The 19,868-nt window shown below is 41.6% G+C and overlaps 1 protein-coding gene across 1 annotated transcript; it reads right to left on the bottom strand.

Annotated features, from left to right (window-relative positions):
* Positions 1–2,367: 2,367 nt before the first annotated feature.
* On the bottom strand, positions 2,368–19,603 carry LOC146470281 (uncharacterized). The gene is made up of 6 exons (XM_085122387.1): positions 18,990–19,603; positions 18,282–18,338; positions 17,403–17,783; positions 15,543–15,872; positions 12,978–13,847; positions 2,368–2,950 (listed from the first exon to the last, which is right to left on the bottom strand). The coding sequence occupies exons 1-6, from the start codon at positions 19,543–19,545 to the stop codon at positions 2,532–2,534; spliced, it is 2,613 nt and encodes an 870-aa protein (XP_084978513.1). The 5' UTR covers positions 19,546–19,603; the 3' UTR covers positions 2,368–2,531.
* Between the last annotated feature and the right edge of the window lie 265 nt (positions 19,604–19,868).

Below are 19,868 nucleotides of genomic sequence, written 5' to 3'. Positions count from 1 at the left end.
TTACACAATTGAATGCCAAGTCATTCTATTGGTACCAATCCTGCTATTGGTACCAATGGACGAACGGAATCCAGCTGTACTCAACCCGAACCGTAGCGAAAATAGTCTAAGTCCCCTTTATGAGATGCAATTCACCAATGGTGTACCAATGGAATGCCAAATCTTTCTATTGGTACCAATCGTACCACTGGTACCAATGAACGAACGGAATCCCACCGTACTCAAACCGAACCGTAGTGAAAATAGTCTAAGTCCCCTCAATAAGATGCAATTCACCAATGGTGTTCCAATTGAATGCCAAGTCATTCTATTGGTACCAATCGTGCCATTGGTACCAATGGACGAACGTAGTCCAGCTGTACTCAAACCGAACCGTAGCGAAAATAGTCTAAGTCCCCTTAATGACATGTAATTCACCAATGGTGTTCCAATGGAATGCCAAGTCATTCTATTGGTACCAATCGCACCATTGGTACCAATGGACGAACGGAATCCAGCTGTACTCAAACCGAACCGTAGCGAAAATAGTCTAAGTCCCCTTAATGAGATGCAATTCACCAATGGTGTACCAATGGAATGCCAAGTCATTCTATTGGTACCAATGGACGAACGGAATCCAGCTGTACTCAAACCGAACCGTAGCGAAAATAGTCTAAGTCCCCCTAATGAGATTCAATTCACCAATGGTGTACCAATGGAATGCCAATCCATTCCATTGGATTCCGTTTGTGTGTATTGGACAACACTCTGTTTTATACACAGCCGGAAGTGAAATTACACATATTTGTCCGCCTCAAACGAAGGGAAGAAAAATCGATAGCGAAATTATTTTTTCGATTTTCATGCGAGAACAACATGAAGATTCGATAAAGCAAATAAAGAAAAATCTGTCATATACACTTTAAAATGGAAATCTTTTACAATACCACTGAAAAGGGAAAGCAACGTAATTAGGCTGTTTCAAAAGGAGCTAGTCTTTGGACAATTCCAAAATAAATAGAATAAGGCCCCGTTTAAATGGAGAAAAGTTGTCCCGGGTATAAGGGTCACTGGCCTATCCAAGCTACCCTGCGCGAGCCAATTACTCCTACATTTCCTTTCAAAATTTGGCAAACCGTTTATATGGGAAACAAAAAGTTGGCTCGGCTAGAAGGGTGACCCGGTGAGGCGGCTCGCCTTTTTTCCATGGTAGGGTCACCCTCCTAGCCGGGCCAACGTTTCTCCATATCAACACTTTGGCTCGCCTAGCCGGGTCAACTTCGTCAAGGCGAGACAATCGGAGCATGCGCGAGCGCTGTTGGCTCGGGCTAAGGTTGGGCAAAGGGGTCAACTTTTTTCTCTCGCTAAAAATGACTCGGCTGGGAGGGTGACCCTCTTTCCCGGGACAACCATATAAACGGGGAAAGTTGAATAGCCGGCCATTCTGAGAACTGAAGTAAACGGCTTCCCTTGAAAACCTATTTAAGCTAGTAACCAGTTTAGTCCTTTACTCCTTTATAGGAAAGGCATTTCACAATTTCTCCTGTTGTCTTTTAAATCGCGCATACAATTTTCCTTTCAGTAAAAGCCTCCAACATTGCCGGGAAAATAAATTTGACCTCCACAAAGGGGCTTGGAAACTGAAGCCTATCAAAAATGAAAAGCTTGAAACACAATAAGCGTCATTTTTTCATAAACAACTGAATTTATTCATTATAGATCATTAAATCCTTATAAAATTGCGTTGTTTTTGAAATCAACAAGTTTCACTTCAACGGAGCTTACGCTAAATCAGAACAAAACTAAAAGTAGAACATGTTTCTTTAATGTTAGTTAGAAACTGCTTGTTACTAAATTTTAACAATACTGTTGAATTTTCAGAGATTCGATAAAATTGGATCGAGTTTAAATTTACAATTTCCGTCACATCCAGATAATTAATCGTTTAGGTTTTGAAAATTATATATTTCTCTTAATTTGCTATTGCGCCCGTTTTGTGTTGATAAACTACATACTGGCTCGTTACTCTTGTCAAAAATATGGAAGTCGCAAGGTGAAAATTCAAAACGAAATTAACTTTTCTTTGTTCTGGAATGCATAAAAAGTAAACAGTACGTATCGATTCTGTCACTTCTTTCTAACCAGCGATCAGACATATCTGCCTTTCCCGGGCTTGTATTTTCTAATCCTTGATCGCGCTGCTAGTTTGTATCAAGTTTCTGACATATTTGAAGCCCTGAAATCCCTCCAGTTAACACAATTTTGCACCGGTTTGCCGTGGCTGAACAGACAAACAGGAATGTAGAGACAACATATCGATAATAGGTGCGCTGTCGCCATATACTAGGAAGCAATTATTAAATTTATCATTAGCATTAGCACTGTGACTACTAGTATCGCTAGCACTGACATTATCAACAATATCATCATCAATACTGTTGTTGCTAGTTGTAAATGTTTATTTTTTTCTGGTGCCAACGGGACACCAGGTCCTCTCATCCAGAAGGTGTGGCCGCAAAACAAATAGGGGAGGGCCGAAGTGCTTCATTATTTTATAGAACCTCCTCCTTCTTCTTAAGTCTGGGAAGAGTAGACAAACTATCAGTTATCATCACGTTTGGCAGCCCACTTCTAGGAAGGGTGGGTTTATTTCTGATGACCGTCCTTCCAACCTCTTTCATCATTGAAACTATGTCCAGTGTCTCCCAGCGCTTGTAAAAAACATCCAGGGTGGTGGCCACAACATTAGACATCATACTGGCGTCACAGGACAGTCGAAGAGTCTCTGCAATTTTTGCTCTTTGTTCGTGACTAAACTGATAAGAATTTATCCATAACTTCGTACAATCTGGAATGTCGGCCAACTTTTGTGTCACAGATGTCATCATCTCATGGATATCCTTAGTGTATGGGGTAAGCCAGAAACGTGCATCATATATTTCAAATATGGCAAAAAGGGTAGATTTTTCATCTGTAAAAGATAGAGAAAAAAGTAAAAAAAAAATTCAGGCTGTAACAAAATGTATTGAAAGAGGCGTATTGAACCCATTAAACATTATGCCCAGTTTAACCATTTTTCACGAAGAAGAAGATGAAAGTCTACGGGAGAACGGATTAGGGAGGGTGGAGAAAAAATCAGAATCTTGCACAGAATTATGGAATAGCCTGTCGCCTGTGGGAGTGTGCACAGGAAAGATGGCAGTGAACAAGTTAAAGAAAAGCCAATGGTCGTGGAAGCTACCGGAGAAGGGGCAGGAGGAGAGAGGTAAGGTAATAGGAGGTGCCAATGTAACCTAACCCCTGAAGAAGCCATGATATCTTTTACAGCCCATTTTACTACGCCACACTTTTCCCCACACGGGCTAAAAATTGTAAGGGGTGGAGTAGGAGGGGTAAGGTAGGGGAAGGAGATTTTTCGAGCGCGCGTACGGTGCTTCTGTCGCGAACAGGGTGTGGAACCTATCGTCTTCCGATTACTAGTTCGACTGCTCTACCATAGATTTGAATGGCGAGGAGTGGTATTTGTGGAAGAAATGTGATGTTATTTTTTAAGCCACAATTATCCTGCGAAATCGCGCGGAATATCGCCTGATACTTAGCCGACGAGGCTAAAATCAACAATCTGCAATATTGAGTACGATAATTGTTTTATTATTCAAACATTGATGACAAAGCAGAGGTTTATTGCAGAAAAGCTGGAGGCGATCTTTATTTGTTGAAAAAGAAACTTGTTATATTTCACCACGCGCGGACGTGCATGAATGGAAGTCGCTGCTTTGTTCAAATTTGCGGAATGAAATCGAAAGCGTTGACCGTACTTCCATCAAACTTGACTATCTAGTTGACCAATCGCTCCGGTAAAACTTTCCACAAAGTTATAGCCTCAAATGTTAAAACCAAACAGTATTTGAAGCTGCGAAGGATTTTTTTTGTGACAGCCGTGCCGGGCTCACCAGATTGGAAAAGCTTCTCAACGATTTCTCGGGCGAGTCTTTTCTTGTGTATTACACTAGCAATTTCAAGAACTCTCGGATCTGTTACGATACTAATCGGCTTTTTCAGTAATGTACTTCCTAATGCTTTTGAGAGTAGTTGCTTTGTACTCCCTCCGTCTTTTTTGTCTACTAGAAACATATCATTCATCGAGGCACTTTGATAGCACTGACGTTTTTCCCCATCTCTTCAAAACGAGACGAGAACTCTGTTGCGAGAACCAAATCTAAAAAAGACCGTTATTAATTTCTGAGCCTTTGCTACAATACGGGACAATACAAAAGTCTAGCGAAAATATATTTTTTGCTGGATGGTAATTTGCCAGTTCATAAACAAAAAAGTTAGCGGTAAAAGGTTTTTTTCAGTAACCATTAAAATTCTTGAGAGCAAACTTAGTTGCTTTCCTTGTATTTTCTGGAACAACGTGATTAATTATTTGGCGTACTTCCGAGGTCGTTGCTTGTTTAAAGCGCTCTGCCATTTTTCTCCCTGACACACGAAATTACGATTATCACAGGATTATCTGTTGTGTACGGAGAAAGAATATCGAGTGCACCATGGATCATAAATACTAATAAGTGAAAAAATTTTTGTTCAATCAGTGACACCGCCATATTCAGAAAAATGAAATTTGTTGTCAATATTTCAATAATAACTCTTTCTACCCAGAGAAGGTGCAGATTCTGCCCGCAGTGACCTTGAACTTGAAAAACGTTTTTATTGTTGGCAAAAACGTCAGAAACGTATCTGGGAAAAATTCGATGATATGTGCTCGGTTAGTGTGCACTGACCAAAAAAAGCCCGTTCTAAAAATGGTTAAATGAACCGATCGAGCTTCTGGTCTCGATACAAATCACCAAGATTGTAAGCATTGTAGTACAATGGAATCCCGATTTCTCGAGCCTCCAGGGGAAACGCAAATTGGTTCGAGAAATCGGGAGTTCGAGAAATCGAGGGTGGCATCAAATTACGCTTAAATGGCCGGGTATTGTTTGACTATGAGTAAGTATTCAAATTTGAACAAAAATACATCCTTTTTAATGTATATCTTAACAGATTATCGTGAAAGGCAAAGCTGTTAACCTTGGGGATGGCGAAGGCATGCAAGTACCATGCACTCTTCATTTCAAGGGGACATCAAAATTTATCGATGTAAAAAACAATTAAATAAGGGTAATCTGAAGTAAGGATGGGCTGACACCTTGCCGTGGTGGTGAAGCTTGTGTGTCTCAATGACCCAGAGAGCTGTGCCGGTGGGGACTGTGGTCCCTGATAGGGCTAACCATGCCGGATTGGTCGAAGGGTAGAGGCCAGACGAAAGTTGGGGGTTGGGCGGCGGGCTGATAACCCGCTCCCAGAAAAATGTTATTTATTACAGAAACCAAAACAAGAACTACCACTGCACCGTATCGGGAAGCAGGGGTAAAAGATGTTAACACCCGGTTGGAACAACGTGCGAAGCAGCGAATGACGCATAAACCGCCGACGAAATTGCTGCCGCCAAAAGCGGGCAATGGAATGTAAGGACAATGTTTGAGACTGGTAAATGTGCCCAGGTGATCAAGGAGATGCAGAGGTATGGTATTAGTATTCTGGGAGTAAGTGAAATGAGATGGAACTATTGTGGGAAAATGAGGGTAGCTACAGGCGAAACTGTGCTATACTCAGCAGTGGATGAAGGTGGAAATCATGAGAAAGGAGTTGGCTTCATTCTGTCCAAAGAAGCTGCACAATGTCTGCTGGAATGGGAACCAGTGTCTGAGAGGATAATCAGAGCCAGGTTCAACTCGAGGTGGCATTAGGATACCATCTTGCAATGATATGCCCCAACAAATGAGGCAACGGAGGAGGCGAAAGATGATTTCTACGACCAGCTACAAATGGTTTTGGAACAGGTGCCATGCAGAGATGTGAAGATCGTCATGGGAGATATGAATGCTAAGGTGGGGATAGACAATACAAGCAGGGAGGAGGTGATGAGTACGCATGGAGCAAGAGCTGAGATGAATGAAAATGGTGAGAGATTGGCGGACTTCTGTCGGGCAAATGAACTGGTAATCGGTGGAACGCTGTTCCCCCATAAGGAGTGTCACAAGCAGACATGGAGGTCTCCTGACGGTGGTATTGTGAATCAGATCCACCATCTGGCATTTAGCAAAAGATGGAGGAGCTCCTTGCCGGACGGTCGCGCGATGCTTGGGGCAGACGTTGGGTAGGAACACCACCTGTGTGATGGCAAAAGTCAGGTTAAGGATTGCCAAAGTGAGAAAGGGCGAAAGTGGCCGAGTGCGTTTTGAGGTCAGCAAGCTGAAAGATCTGGAGGTTAGGAATGCATTCAAGCTAGCGCTGTACAATAGATTTGAGGGTCTGCAGCAGTTGATGGAGAACGAGGAACTGCCAGTGGATGATGAATGTAGGCAGATCGAACAGGGCTACGTGGAGACTTGCGATCAGGTGCTGGGTATAGCAAAGGCAAACAGGAAGGAGTGGATCAGCAAGGAGACTTGGGATATAATCGAGCAGCGAAAGGTGGCAAAAAAACACCTCAAACACGTCCAAAACGAGAAACCAGAAGAGAGAGGCAAGTAAAAGAAAGATACCAAGAGTTTAATAGGGAGGTGAAGAGGAGGTGTAGGAGAGACAGGAGGGTGTATGTGGAATCAGAAGCTGAGAGAACTGAGGAGGCTGGAAAGAGAGGTGACGTAAGGACTTTGTACGAGATCACCAGAAAGCTAAGTGGGAGATTCCAGAATACGTGTAAGCCAGTGAGAAGCGAGGCAGGCGTGTTGCTCAGGACAGTAGAGGAGGAGATGCACCGGTGGAGGGAGCACTTTCAAACAGTGCTTAACCATGAAGAGCCGCTCAACCCGCCAGAGGCGAAGCCAAGTGACGAACTTAACATCAGGACAGGTCGAATCAGACGTATTGAAATTAAGAATGCTATAAAGAAGTTAAAAAACGGGAAGGCTGCAGGAGGTGACGATATTCCACCAGAGGCAATAAAGGCGGGAGGGGATACATCAGAGGAGGTTCTTCTGAACCTCTGCAACAGGATATAGAGTGAGGAGAAGAAACCAGGGGAGTGGAGGAAAGGTCTGCTAATCAAGCTGCCCAAGAAAGGTGATCTGAAATGCTGTAAAAACTGGCGTGGGATCATGTTGCTGAACATGGCAAGTAAGGTGTTTTGCAGAGTGATCCTAGAGCGCATCAAGACTGCGCTGGATGAAAAGCTGAGAGAGAAACAGGCGGGCTTCCGAGCAGGCCGAAGCTGTACGGATCAAATAGCAACACTGCGGATTATTTTGTAGAGCAGAGTATCGAGTGGCGGTCCTCCTTGTACATCAACTTTATAGATTTCGAAAAGGCCTTCGATAGTATCAGCAAAGATGTTTTGTGGAGGTTGTTGCGGTATTACGGGATGCCTGGCATGATAGTCACCATCATCAGAGTTCTCTATGAGGGTTTCTCCGCACAGGTGGTACACAATGGGTAGAAGACTCAACCATTGAATATGAGGACTGGGGTAAGACAAGGCTGCCTGCTATCTCCCTTGCTGTTTCTGGTCGCCCTGGATTGGGTGACGAGGACAGCCTTTGACAGGAAGAGAAGTATTCAGTGAACCTTTACGACATCGTTAGAAGACCTTGACTTCGCCGATGATCTGGCCCTACTGTCGCACAGAATACAGGATATGAGGGATAAGACACGGGCCTTAGAGGTACAAAGTGCGAAGGTAGGCCTGAAGATCAATGCCACCAAGACAAAGCTGATATATATTGGTACCATACGTAGCGATGGTGTGACGGTCGCTGGGGAGCGGGTTGAAGTTCACATACCTTGGGAGTATTGTAAGCAAGAAGGGAGGCACTGAAGGGGACAATCAGGCACGAATTAGAAAGGTAAGACAGGCATTTGCGATGCTGAGAACAATATGGCGATCCACGGAACTAACAACCAAGACCAAGCTGAGAGTCTTTGGGTCAAATGTGAAGGCGGTGCTCTTGTATGGTTCTGAAACTTGGAGGCTGACCAAGGGACTGGAGCTGAAGCTGCAAGTGCTCATCAATAAGAGCCTGAGGAACATTTTGCGGATTTGGTGGCCTTAAAAAATCAGCAACAAGGAGCTTTTGAGACAAACAGGGCAACAACCGATAGAGGAAGAGATAAGACAGCGAACTTGGGGTTGGATCGGCCACACGCTGAGGAGAACCGATGGACATGTAGTCAAGAGGGCACTGGAGTGGAACCCACAGGGGAAGCGAAAAAGAGGGAGACCCCAGCACACCTGGGGCGCGTTTCTCGGAAGTCCTGGTAACTTACCGGGCCCGATAAGTATATTTATAAATGTTTTTTCGCCAATTTCACAGTGATTACAGACATTTTACTTGGCCAATTTTTTCATAGAATTATAAGATTTTTAAAATTTAGTATTCAAAGCTAACAAAATTGACTTATTTTAAGAAACATGTATCACTTAAGACATTTATCGGGCCCGGTAATTTACCGGGACTTTCGAGAAACGGGCCCCTGGAGACGCACGAGAATGGCAGAGTTGGCGGCGAAACATCTTACGTGGAACGAGGCAAAGGGCACTGCACAAAACAGGGTTAGGTGGCGCGCGCTAGTTGAGGACCTATGTTCCACCTAGGAACGAAGAGGATTAAGTAAGTAAGTAATCCGAAGCAGTCATTGCACCTTTCAGACTAATGACAGATTTGTGGCTTGCTTTTTGTGTGATTAAAATGCGAGAAAACAGCTTATCCGGAAGTGTCAATTTGTATAAAGACGTGAATGTAATTGACACCCGCACTAAGAATTTTTGCAGGTTCGAGTTATCGAGGGTCAAGTTGTCTTACGGGAGCCAAAATTGGTTCGAGTTATCGGGGGTTCAAGAAATCGGGGGTGAAATTATAGAGCTTGAGTGAAGCAAATCCAAGGGAAACAAGGTTTGGTTCGAGAGAGGGGAAACCGAGGGTTCGCGAAATCGGGATTCCACTGTACATTGGAAGCTGGAATGACAGTCATCTACTTGTCGTAACCAATCTTCTTCGTCGCCCACGTCACCTATGTCATTGAAGGTTGGCGCATTGCCTTGCTTTCTCTTTTAAACAGATAGCCTTGAGGAATCCCTGTCAGCGTGAAAAATGCTCTGTGGGATAGGGTAACTGTGCAGTACATTGACATTGTGTGTACACCACAGGCTCTTTAATACATCAATAACTATCCCCAACAAGGATAATCTTTTTTTACCTGTCTGTGAAGAGAGGTTGGAAGATTAAACAGTTAACCCTACTGTAAGCTTCCGGCGGCATAACTTCTATGTACGTCCACAGAAAGAACGTAGCTCATGTGTTCAAAGTTTTGACTCTCTACAGCGTCATCTCTACTACGATCAACATGAAAATCAAACCAGGAATCCTAAGTCATGACTGGGTTGTATGATTTTCCATTCTTCTTCCCAACAATCGCCCTAGATCGAAATCAAGTATTTCCTTAGTTACCTCTTTCTCTGCATCCTATGTGTTGGAGAATTCAAAAGCCAAGAACTGGAGGAACTAGGTATGCCTCTCAAGTGAAGGCATCGGCACAGGGCCGACTAAAAACTGATTTACAGCCAGTATATGAGGCTAAAAACGATGGGTTTGATCCTTCAAGACTGAATACCCATCACTGTCATTTCAGAGGATTATGGGGGTAGAACGCAGTATCACTCCACGAGAAGAGCATATTTTCTTGTTCGATGCGTCTAAAATTGTGAAATCTTCATTCTTTTAATTTTATCAGCAAATAGGCGAGTTGATGTTTGGGATCTTGACAATAAATTAGAGCTAACTATTTTGAGAAGAATTTCCTGACCGAATTTGCCCGAATAAAAAAGTTTCCTTGGTTTCCCTGGTCCCCCGCAGAGTACGCTAATGCGTGTGAAGAGTTATTTAAAACCGAAATTTGATACAGGTAAAGAGTCAAGATGTAAAGCTGATCCCTAGCAACTTGCAATCAACATGAGAAATTATCGAACGGAGGAGAACACACGATTGTTTTCACGAGAAGAGTAACTGTCGAGAAACCAGAGGGAGGCGAACTTTTCAAGACTACCTATTTTAAAGCCGGAGAGCAAAGCAGTGCACCAACTTCTCAACAAGTAGAATTCGCTAATATAGATGACATGGTCAAAGGCGAAGATTAGTTATACCAAGTGTATGACGTGTGTGACAAACTGTCAGTCCAACATCCAGTATCACACGATCCTTATAATCTTTGTGATTAGAATGGGGAACAGTAACTTGGTTCGAGTTACAGCCATCTCGAAAAATCTTTTAAGTTCAGGGACAGAAAACACCTACTGGTCAAAAAACTGGAAGCAACCCAGGAGTTTGCCATTGCTTGCCTGGAGTGTTCCTTCGGCAAAAGCTAAAGTATTTGAACCATTAAACGAACTGGTCATTCATTGGTTACGATAAAACATGGTGGACAGTGAATACGTTTCAATGTGACATGATGAACTTATCTCGTTGCATGATAGCCTCAATGAAACTCTTCCGGTGTTTTTATTACGATCAAATTGGCACGAAATTTTCAATCATTTTTCATGGAGAAATTTTGAAAGGATAGGTTTCTTATTGCTGACATGCTCGATGGATAAATGGCCTTCGTAGTCGAACGTCTAAAATTTCATCCATCACTTGTGGAACAGAAACTGCAATTTCTTCCTCAAAAAATTCGGTTAATCGTATGTTGCGATAAGTGCTGCAAAGTAGAGAAACTATATTTTACTCAAAAATACTAAAATTGCAGTCAGGGATAGACATCAGAACTAAATTTTTTTTGTTTGGCACTGACTATTGTTAACGTTAGAAACAACGTTAATTAAGCATCAAAGACGTTTCGGCCAAACAACTTCGGCCTTCATCGGTTATTTTTAAAAGCCAACTGAATCACGGCTTTGTAACGGTTCACAGTTCTGCGCGTGCTACGCCAGCAAAACGCAACGAACGGCAGCCGCGCGTGTTTACATGAGGGTTTTGTAGACATCCGGAATAGCAATATGTTCGTTTCCCGCGTGGTTGTCACTTTGCGAATACCAAGCCTCGAGAAAAAGTCTCTCGTGAAAATTACGAGCGTTGTCTACAATTGTCGCATGGTCGCAGCCTATATTATGGACAAACTGGTTCGCGTGTTGCGCAATTTTGGAGTTATTATCTCCAACCCGAACTGCCCGTTTATGTTCTTTTAACCTTGTTTCCAAGGCTCGGTCAGTCTGTCCATAATACACGAAGTTGCAATCAACGCAGCCGACCTTGTAAACAACACCTCGGCACTGCAAAGCAGAAGGTTTGTCCTTTGGTCTCGGGAAACGGTTTGTAACCCACTATAACACCATCGTTGCGTAGTACTCGCGAAATTCTCTCAGAGACGCCTCTAACATACGGAAGAACAACAAATGTTGACGTTGAAGGTGCGCTATCGCTGGAAGCGTCGTTGGTATTTGAATCGCGGCGGAGAGCGCTGTGGTAGGACTTGCAGCTCCGAATAAAAGGCAGAGGGTAATTTATATCTCTTAGCACTTTGATGACGTGTGTCCTCTCTCTAGACCGCCCCGCATTTGTTGATGGAATTTCTTGGGCCCTGCGAACGAGAGTATTAACGACTGACCTCTTGTGCTGCGATGGGTGGTGGGAGTTGTAATCGAGGTATTTATCTGTGTGTGTTGGTTTTCTGTACACACTGACCTGTATGCAACCACGTACTCGGGTTGCTGTTGTGTGGGCTTTCCTTCTTAGACAAAACAACAACCCGAGTACGCTGTCGCATACAGGTCGGCTGCGTTGATTGCAGCTTCGTGTATTATGGACAGACTGACCGAGCCTTGGAAACAAGGTTAAAAGAACATAAACGGGCAGTTCGGGTTGGAGATAATAACTCCAAAATTGTGCAACACGCGAACCAGTTTGTCCATAACATAGGCTGCGACCATGCGACAATTGTAGACAACGCTCGTAATTTTCACGAGAGACTTTTTCTCGAGGCTTGGTATTCGCAAAGTGACAACCACGCGGGAAACGAACATATTGCTATTCCAGATGTCTACAAAACCCTCATGTAAACACGTGCGGCTGCCGTTCGTTGCGTTTTGCTGGCGAAGCACGCTCAGAACTGTGAACCGTTACAAAGCCGTGATTCAGTTGGCTTTTAAAAATAACCGATGAAGGCCGAAGTTGTTTGGCCGAAACGTCTTTGATGCTTAATTAACGTTGTTTCTAACGTTAACAATAGTCAGTGCCAAACAAAAAATTTTTAGTTCTGATATATTTTACTCAGATTTATTACAGTAATTAAAGCTTATGATTGCAATTTGTCATATTATTAACATGAAAGGTTATCGTTTGTAACTAGCGAATTAGAATGTCTTTAATTACCTGTATTCTCCCGAACTATTTAAAGGCTTCAAGTCTTGCAAAGATTCACGATCTCGCCACTCGCTATCACTCAACGAACGTCGATTTTAATGATCACTTTTTCGCGGGCTGTCTGTTCTTCAAGATTCACAAGCCACAGGGATCAAAAGTTGCTAGGAAACTGTCACTGCTTAGGTTTTTTCTATTCTTTTTCTTTTCCAACGCTTGTTTCGTGTCAATGAGCTTGAGCATTGACTTTTTAGTAAGTCGGATAATTGATCGTTGCTTTGGTTTGGAGCACTCTTGTGCTGTTGAAATAAACCCGAAGTATGACACTTAATGTTTGTTTGTTTTTCTTCCTGGTAAATTCAAACCAAATGAAAATGATCCCATTGTCATGAACATGTTGAGTAATAACCATATTAATGCCCATGCTCATACTGCACCAGAACTATAGTGGACTGTAGCTAAGTAAGATATCGAAATAGCGAGAAGATATAAGGTAATTATTGTTTAACCGTATGCTAACCAATTTGTGTATATACGCTAAATGCTTGAGAATCCGAAAAGGGACAATCACTTAAGAAATGATTATTAATTTTAACTAACCTTTTTTGCTTTTCCATTTCTTCAGGTTTGTTGACAGATCCATTTCAAACTTCTCCTTCGCCTTTTGAAGCTCGTTCTCCTTTTGTTTTATCGCCATCTCGATGCTTGGCTTTCCTTCTTTTGCCCACTGTTCTCTCCTTTCCATCACCTCGTCTAGTTTCACTTTTAATCGAGATTCTTCTCCAGTGAGCCGTTTCCGCTGAATGTCATCTGTCTCACGAGGGGAGGGTTCACTTGTTGTTCTATCAACTGTAGGATTTCTCTGCACCATCTGTGCCTGCTGTAAACGCTCACTTCTCAACTGCATTCTTAAGTACGCCTCGTGCCTTCGGTCGTTTTCATCTTTCCATTCCATCTCCTCCTTGCTGCCCATCTTCTCTTTCAGAATTTTCTTAATTTCGAATACACCCTTCGCGATTATTGTAGTTACCTCGTTCCGTGAATCAAGAAATTTAAAAAAGGACTCAATTTGTTTAACATTATCATCTGAATCGCTTGTATGTGCATCGACAATCAAAACTGAAGCCTTACTGTAAAGCACTGTGGGTCGATTTCTGGCATTTGGTAACTTCTCTATTTCTTTCAGGGGTAGAGCAGGACGAAGTGCCCGTTGTTTTAATGCCTTCTCCAAAAGGTCTACGAGATCGAACAGCTGCAAAGCCTCAAGGACGTCTTTTAACACTTTGATAGGAGTATCGGGAAATAATTCCCTGATATCCCTTAGTACTTCTGAGTGGTGCGAGCTCTTAGGATCAAGCCCGAGAGATTGGCAAAACTGTTTCTCGGTATCTGGATCAACCGAAATTATGTTTGCCATTTCCGTGACCATTGCTTGACTGATATCTTTCAGGCAGATTTTATCCGTTGGATCTAAATACAGAATCAAAAATAGTTATCAGTCCTCTTTTATATAAAATGTGTACTGATGAAAAATAATTCCGTCAACCATGGTCAACACCTTTGATACATTTCAACCTCAGGTGTACAAACATGTGCAAAATGTAATCCAACCCTTTTCATCTCACCGGCTCGCTAAGCTCTTTGACCAGGAGAGCACTCTAAAACGGTAAAAGATATCTACTGTTTCAGACTGCAGCATGCGACTGCAATTTTTATTGTGGTTGTTGTGTGAGTAGGTTGTGTCGTTGTTACTGTTGTCCAACAGTGACTGTTGTTGGTAGCCATGCTAGCAATCATAAGCTATCACAAACACTCGCGAAAAGTCAGTGTCAACTCACTATCGAATACACACTTAAGCTAATCATCATAGTTCGTAATATCAGGAACGCTAAACAGTTAGGATTGGATAGGATTGCCTTGTGAGCGCGGAAGGAATAATTCGACGACATTAGGTGGCTGAAATTTTAGACTGGCGTTTCTAGGGTAACCAGCGCAGTCTCTACAATAGAAGTTGGTTTTGAAGAGCTTAGAAGCCTCATACCGATAAACCTCGCCATGGATTGCTTTCATGGCTTGTTATCCGGAACAGATATTTCGTGATAAACCGAATTTGAAAGTCCAACTACCCTTTTCAAAAGGTCGTTTAGGAGTAGCCAGTATGTATGTCTTTTTTAAGCGTTCAGGTCACACATTCGGGAAGGTGAAAAAAAAATTTTCCTAGAAATAAAGGATAAAATTCATATGACCAATTATATTGCAGTGAAAAACAAACTATAAGCAGTTTTTGACGACTTCTCTACAATACACAGGAGGAACTTGAAAAAACTGGCCAATTTTTTCAAGTAGCAATCCATAAGGGTTATTGTTAACAAAACGGAACCATTATTTTGACGATTTCATTAGCACAAATATGTTTTTTTGGCAATTCAAAGTGACACAAAAAATCGGTGACACTGCGGTCATATACTGTATACCAAACCAGTGGTAGTGCATTTTTCGCGTTCTGATTAGCTTCTTAAACTCGGGTAATTATTGTTATTTACCTCTCAACCGGGTAATTGCGCACGAGGTTTTCAGCGCCAATTTGTCAGAAAAAAAGGAAATTATTTGGTCTGCCAATCCACTAGTTTTGTATAATGAATATTTATATGCGTAATGGACGGATAGTGCTCTGTTAAGTTCTTAAAGAACTATTCCAGTCTTTATTCATTCGCTTATTCATTCACTAGCTTAACTTTAGCTTAGGGCATCGAGCCAATGGGACTTCACTGTAGCTGCAAAACCAGATCTAAAGAGACCACTATCATTGAAAAACCTTGCCAGCTTTCTTTCTTTTGAGAAACAGCGATCTCTCTCCCATGGGAAAATTGTTCGCTAAAGGAGTAAGCTGCAAGCTTTATTTTATTGCCTGAAGAATTTTTGAAAAGTGATTGCTTTGCTTTCAACAGTTTAAAGGTAGTAAACGAAAAACGTCCCGAAAATTGTGCAGTGGCATAAGTACAATGTGAGTTCCTAATTAGTATCCAAAATTTAAGTCGAACTGGCTTTGCCATGATCGGTCCCAGACCCTTTGCTTTCTCCTTAAGCCCTGACTTATTCTATGAGAGGCGAGAACACAGACATTACCTAACGGGTTTGTAAAGTAACATGTAAGCGTTTAATTACCGCTGATTTCTTCCAATCCAAATTCTGATGGGGCTCCATGAGTACGAGGCATTCCGCTGTCACTTGTGTCTGTCGTCATGCTACGTGCATCGACAGCTTTTTCAAAATAACTCTGAACGATCGCGAGTCTCTCTTGATCTAAGTATCTGTACCGCTCCTCTTCCTGGCCATCGGGACCTTGATCCTGGTGCATTACAGGATTCTCTGCTTTGCTTCTTGATTCTTTTGGCTGCTCACCACCCCGTGTTTTGCAGTACAGATTGGAATCAGAATTTCTCCGGTGCATCCTCATGGGCCGCTCTTGTTCCCGAGGGTCAGGACATACCAAAACTAAAAATAAATTATCAACCAATAAGTCTTCAAAGAAACTGTAATTGAACTACTTTGGCCTAAGGGCGTAACTTAACGAAATTATTATTATTATTATTATTATTATTATTATTATTATCATCATCATCATCATCATCATCATCATCATCATCATCATCATCATCATCATCATCATCATCATCATCATCATCATTATTAGTAGTAGTAGTAGTAGTAGTAGTAGTAGTAGTAGCAGCAGCAGCAGCAGCAGCAGTAGTAGTGGTAGCTAATAAAGATAGTTCAATAGCTAATACTGACAGCTTACCACTGAAGATAATTACAAGCCAATGATGACATTTAGCAGCAATTTTCTATTTTTTCCAGGAGTAACGGTACTCTCAGGATATGTTAAAGTCAGAAGATATAATTGTATCGTATGGAGATCTAATCCCACTTTGTTAAAAACAAAACTATTACAATGTGTCTGACTTTCCCCGTGAACAGGCCCCTCTGTGGGTGATAGGGCGAAGAGAAAAATCCTTGACCCGAACTCGATTCCAGACCGAGCTCGGCCGCTCACCGATTTTTCTCTTTCCCCTATACTCCACTTGGAAGCCTGTTTGCAAGCCAGTTTGACAGAAATCCTAGGTGTCTGTAACGAAGACGCTAGGGCCTGATTGTACAGAAGATGGGTAACACTCATCCGGGATAAAATGCTAACCAAGGTTCCTGTTTCTCCTGTTGAAAGGCATTTCCACTGCTATTTTCCACGAAGTTTAAAAAGTTGACTGCAGTCTCAGCCAAAGTCATAATGTAGGGCAAAAAGAAAATGAGGAAACCAAACCGAGGAACTATAAACCAGACTTCAAAACTAACACAAATCTTGAATTAGCTTGACCTTCTTTAAACAACCGGACCAAGAATGAAAATTTATTGCAAAAGGGAGACAAAGTTAACGTGGGGTTTTCATGTTTAGCCGTTTTTCTTGACAGTTCATTTTATATCCTCTCGGTGTTCTCAAACAACGACAACAACAATTTATTTACAGATTTAGGTTATATAAAGGGCTTTTCCCGCAAATAGCCACAAAGCTAGTCGAGGCGGGACAAGACAAAAAAAATTACAGCAAATTACAAACACTCTGGAAAAAGGGAAAACTTAACTTTACGCATTAACGCAGATTTAGATAAGGCTATACATCAAAATTAAAGTAAATTACATGTAATTTTTTATTGTCATTAATATTACAATATAAAAGAGATGAAAAGGGAAAAAGGAGAATCAGATTATACTGGCAAAGAGAAGGACATGGATGATCAGTTTTTCATTTAGTCAATTATCGTTTCCACTTCAATATAGGAGTCTACAATGCAATTCTCTATGACCACCGGTATTTCTTTACATTCTCAGTTCTCAGCACAGTTTCCAAAGAGCACAGCAACACAGCGGAGGACCGATGGTCAGACGATGAAATTACTTGCATTGAATTGTATTGCTACACAGCCATATTACGGCATGATGACTCTGTCGTGTGCTTTACAAATCAGTTACCTTGTTGTTCAATATTTCTGAGATCTCCCAAAGCATTCCTGAATTCCTGTTCATCAATGTACACAGTTACAATCACCTCCTCTCCATCCGCAGCCAGTTGAATGATCTCATCCGTCACCAGAAACTCTTGAAGATCATTCTGCAGTGTTCCATTCCGATATCGTTCCCATAATGCCTCGAGGCCTGACCTGTTTTCTGCCTGAACCGTGAAGCACACAGATCCTTCACTTATCGCTCGCAGTGCATTGGCTGCCGGCAGGGTGGCCACTCTGAAAGCTTCTACAAACTCTTCAAGACTGGAGCATCTACGTAAGATCAACCCAGTTCCTACTAACAACAGAGCACCACCAATCTTTCGAAATGTGCAATGGACTCCAACTTCTGTCGCATGAAAAATATTACGGAATGTAATGAACTTGCAAGTAGAAAATGCTACATTTCTGTCATTTTTTATTGCTTGTTTTTTTTGTTTTTTGGTATTGGTTTCGACGTAACATAAAAGAAGAGAGGATATTACAGTTTTTAACTTTTTTTTCGTCTAAAACGTTAAACGAGACTGGTTCTTAAACACAATAATGTTTTTACTTAAAGTTTCGTTGTACCTGATCAACTGGCATATTCAAAAAGATAGTGCAATTAAGCCAAGTAAGTATTTTCACCCCGTCTCCCCCCTGTAATTGCTGCGGCTCAAGTCTATAGCACACAGAAAATAAATTTTGTTCTGGTTTAATTTTCAATGTACATCAGTACTATCAGTCCTTTTTATAAACCCTGTACGTAACAACAACAAGGCAATAGCTTGTGACACTAGAGACAGTTTTGCTTTAGGTTGAATGTCCAAAATTCAAAAGTTGACCAAACGATGTGCTTAGAAGTTACCTCCTATTATCCTTTCACCGGTTGCTCTTACTGATGAGAATACAGCGGCAGCTTGAGCTAAAAGAAAATAGCGTTTACATCATAGGTCAGACATTGCAGAAACCCAAGAAACCCAAAAACGTAATCGAAAATATCATTTTCATTAATTCTTGGCTGGCATTTGTAACAGGCACAAACAATTTTTGTATTTGGACTTATCTAGTTTGAACGATTTTACTTCCTCTCAAATTTGACAAAGGAAAAGTCTTTAAGTTTCCTTGAAAGGCAGATCTCGAATTTCAACTGTATGGCAGTAGAAAATCCTTTCAACCGAAATATGCAAATACACCTCGAAATTACTAACGTCGCAGCGTCTCATCTACTTCATAACTTTTCGATAAGGCAAGGCGAATGAAGTAAGTGATTGTCGCAAAATTGACATTTAAGACCGTGAAATTCAATCAAGTTTTGCTGGTAACAGCTCATGTTAAACACAATTCCCCACCATAGTCATACTATATAACAGTTCTATACACGCAAAACAAGATGGCGTCGGAAACTCAGTCATCAAACAATGACGTCTGAATTGTGAAATTATAAAAGTTTTGTTAACATGTCCGCTCTCCCATGAATCCCAATGATATAAAACAAGGTTGTTCGAGAGCCTCCATTTGTATTAATTGTTTTAGTGTGTTGTTTCGTAGTGTATTAAATCAACAAAGCTTTTACCTTTTCTACTTTCAAACTCCTCGTCTTCGCTCCGGCGTTTCTCGAACTCCTCCACTTTCTTTAGCAGGTCTTGTTTCTCCACTTCGATCAAAATCTCCTTTAAAATGTCCAGAGAAGCAATTCCCAGGCAGTCATGATTCTCAAGCTCTTGAAACAATGACCGAACATTTTGAATCCTGCTTTCGTTCGCTTCCGGTATATTTCCTCTGCAAATCGAGACCAGTCGTTCCAGATCATTGAGCTCGTCGAGCACACGAATGATCTGTTCAAGTAAATCCTTATACTCTTTCCTTTTGTTCTCAAACTTTTTAAGCTTTCCGAGGAGACTCCATTCCTCCACACCTTTTAGGAGTTCTTTTAACACCTTTAAGCGGTTAGGTCCTAGAAAGCCCTTCTCCTCCAATGCTTCAAACAACGAGAAGACATTTTGGATGCTGTCTTCACCTCGAGGTGCTACTTTGCCTCTGCACATGACAAGTAATTGTCTAAGTAAATTCAGCTGATCCAATCTCTGGCTAATTTGAAAAAGTAAATTGTTGTACTCAATGTTTGACATTTTGAAGGTAAATCGTCTTGGTGTCTTTAAGACAATTCCTTTTACTAAAGAATTTCAATCAAACATGGCATGCTGGGAAATGTTCCTTTCATTTGTCACGCAACAAAAAATTGATGGTCACGAGGAATTTGTGACAAAAGTGTTTGTTTTCGGGAAATGAAAAAGAATAGCAGTAACCACTCTAAATATATAGGGATAACATTCACATATTACTCACAATAAAATACGTTGTTTCCCTGACGTTTCTCCATTTGCCTGTTACAAGAAATAACATTTCTATCTTAAACATAAGGCGATTTTTCAGTTAAAGACAGTGACCACAA

This window comes from Pavona decussata, unplaced genomic scaffold, assembly GCF_977016875.1.
Source record: "Pavona decussata unplaced genomic scaffold, jaPavDecu1.1 SCAFFOLD_114, whole genome shotgun sequence".
Classification (NCBI taxonomy): Eukaryota; Metazoa; Cnidaria; class Anthozoa; order Scleractinia; family Agariciidae; genus Pavona; species Pavona decussata.
This window is presented reverse-complemented; position numbering and strand designations above follow the sequence as displayed.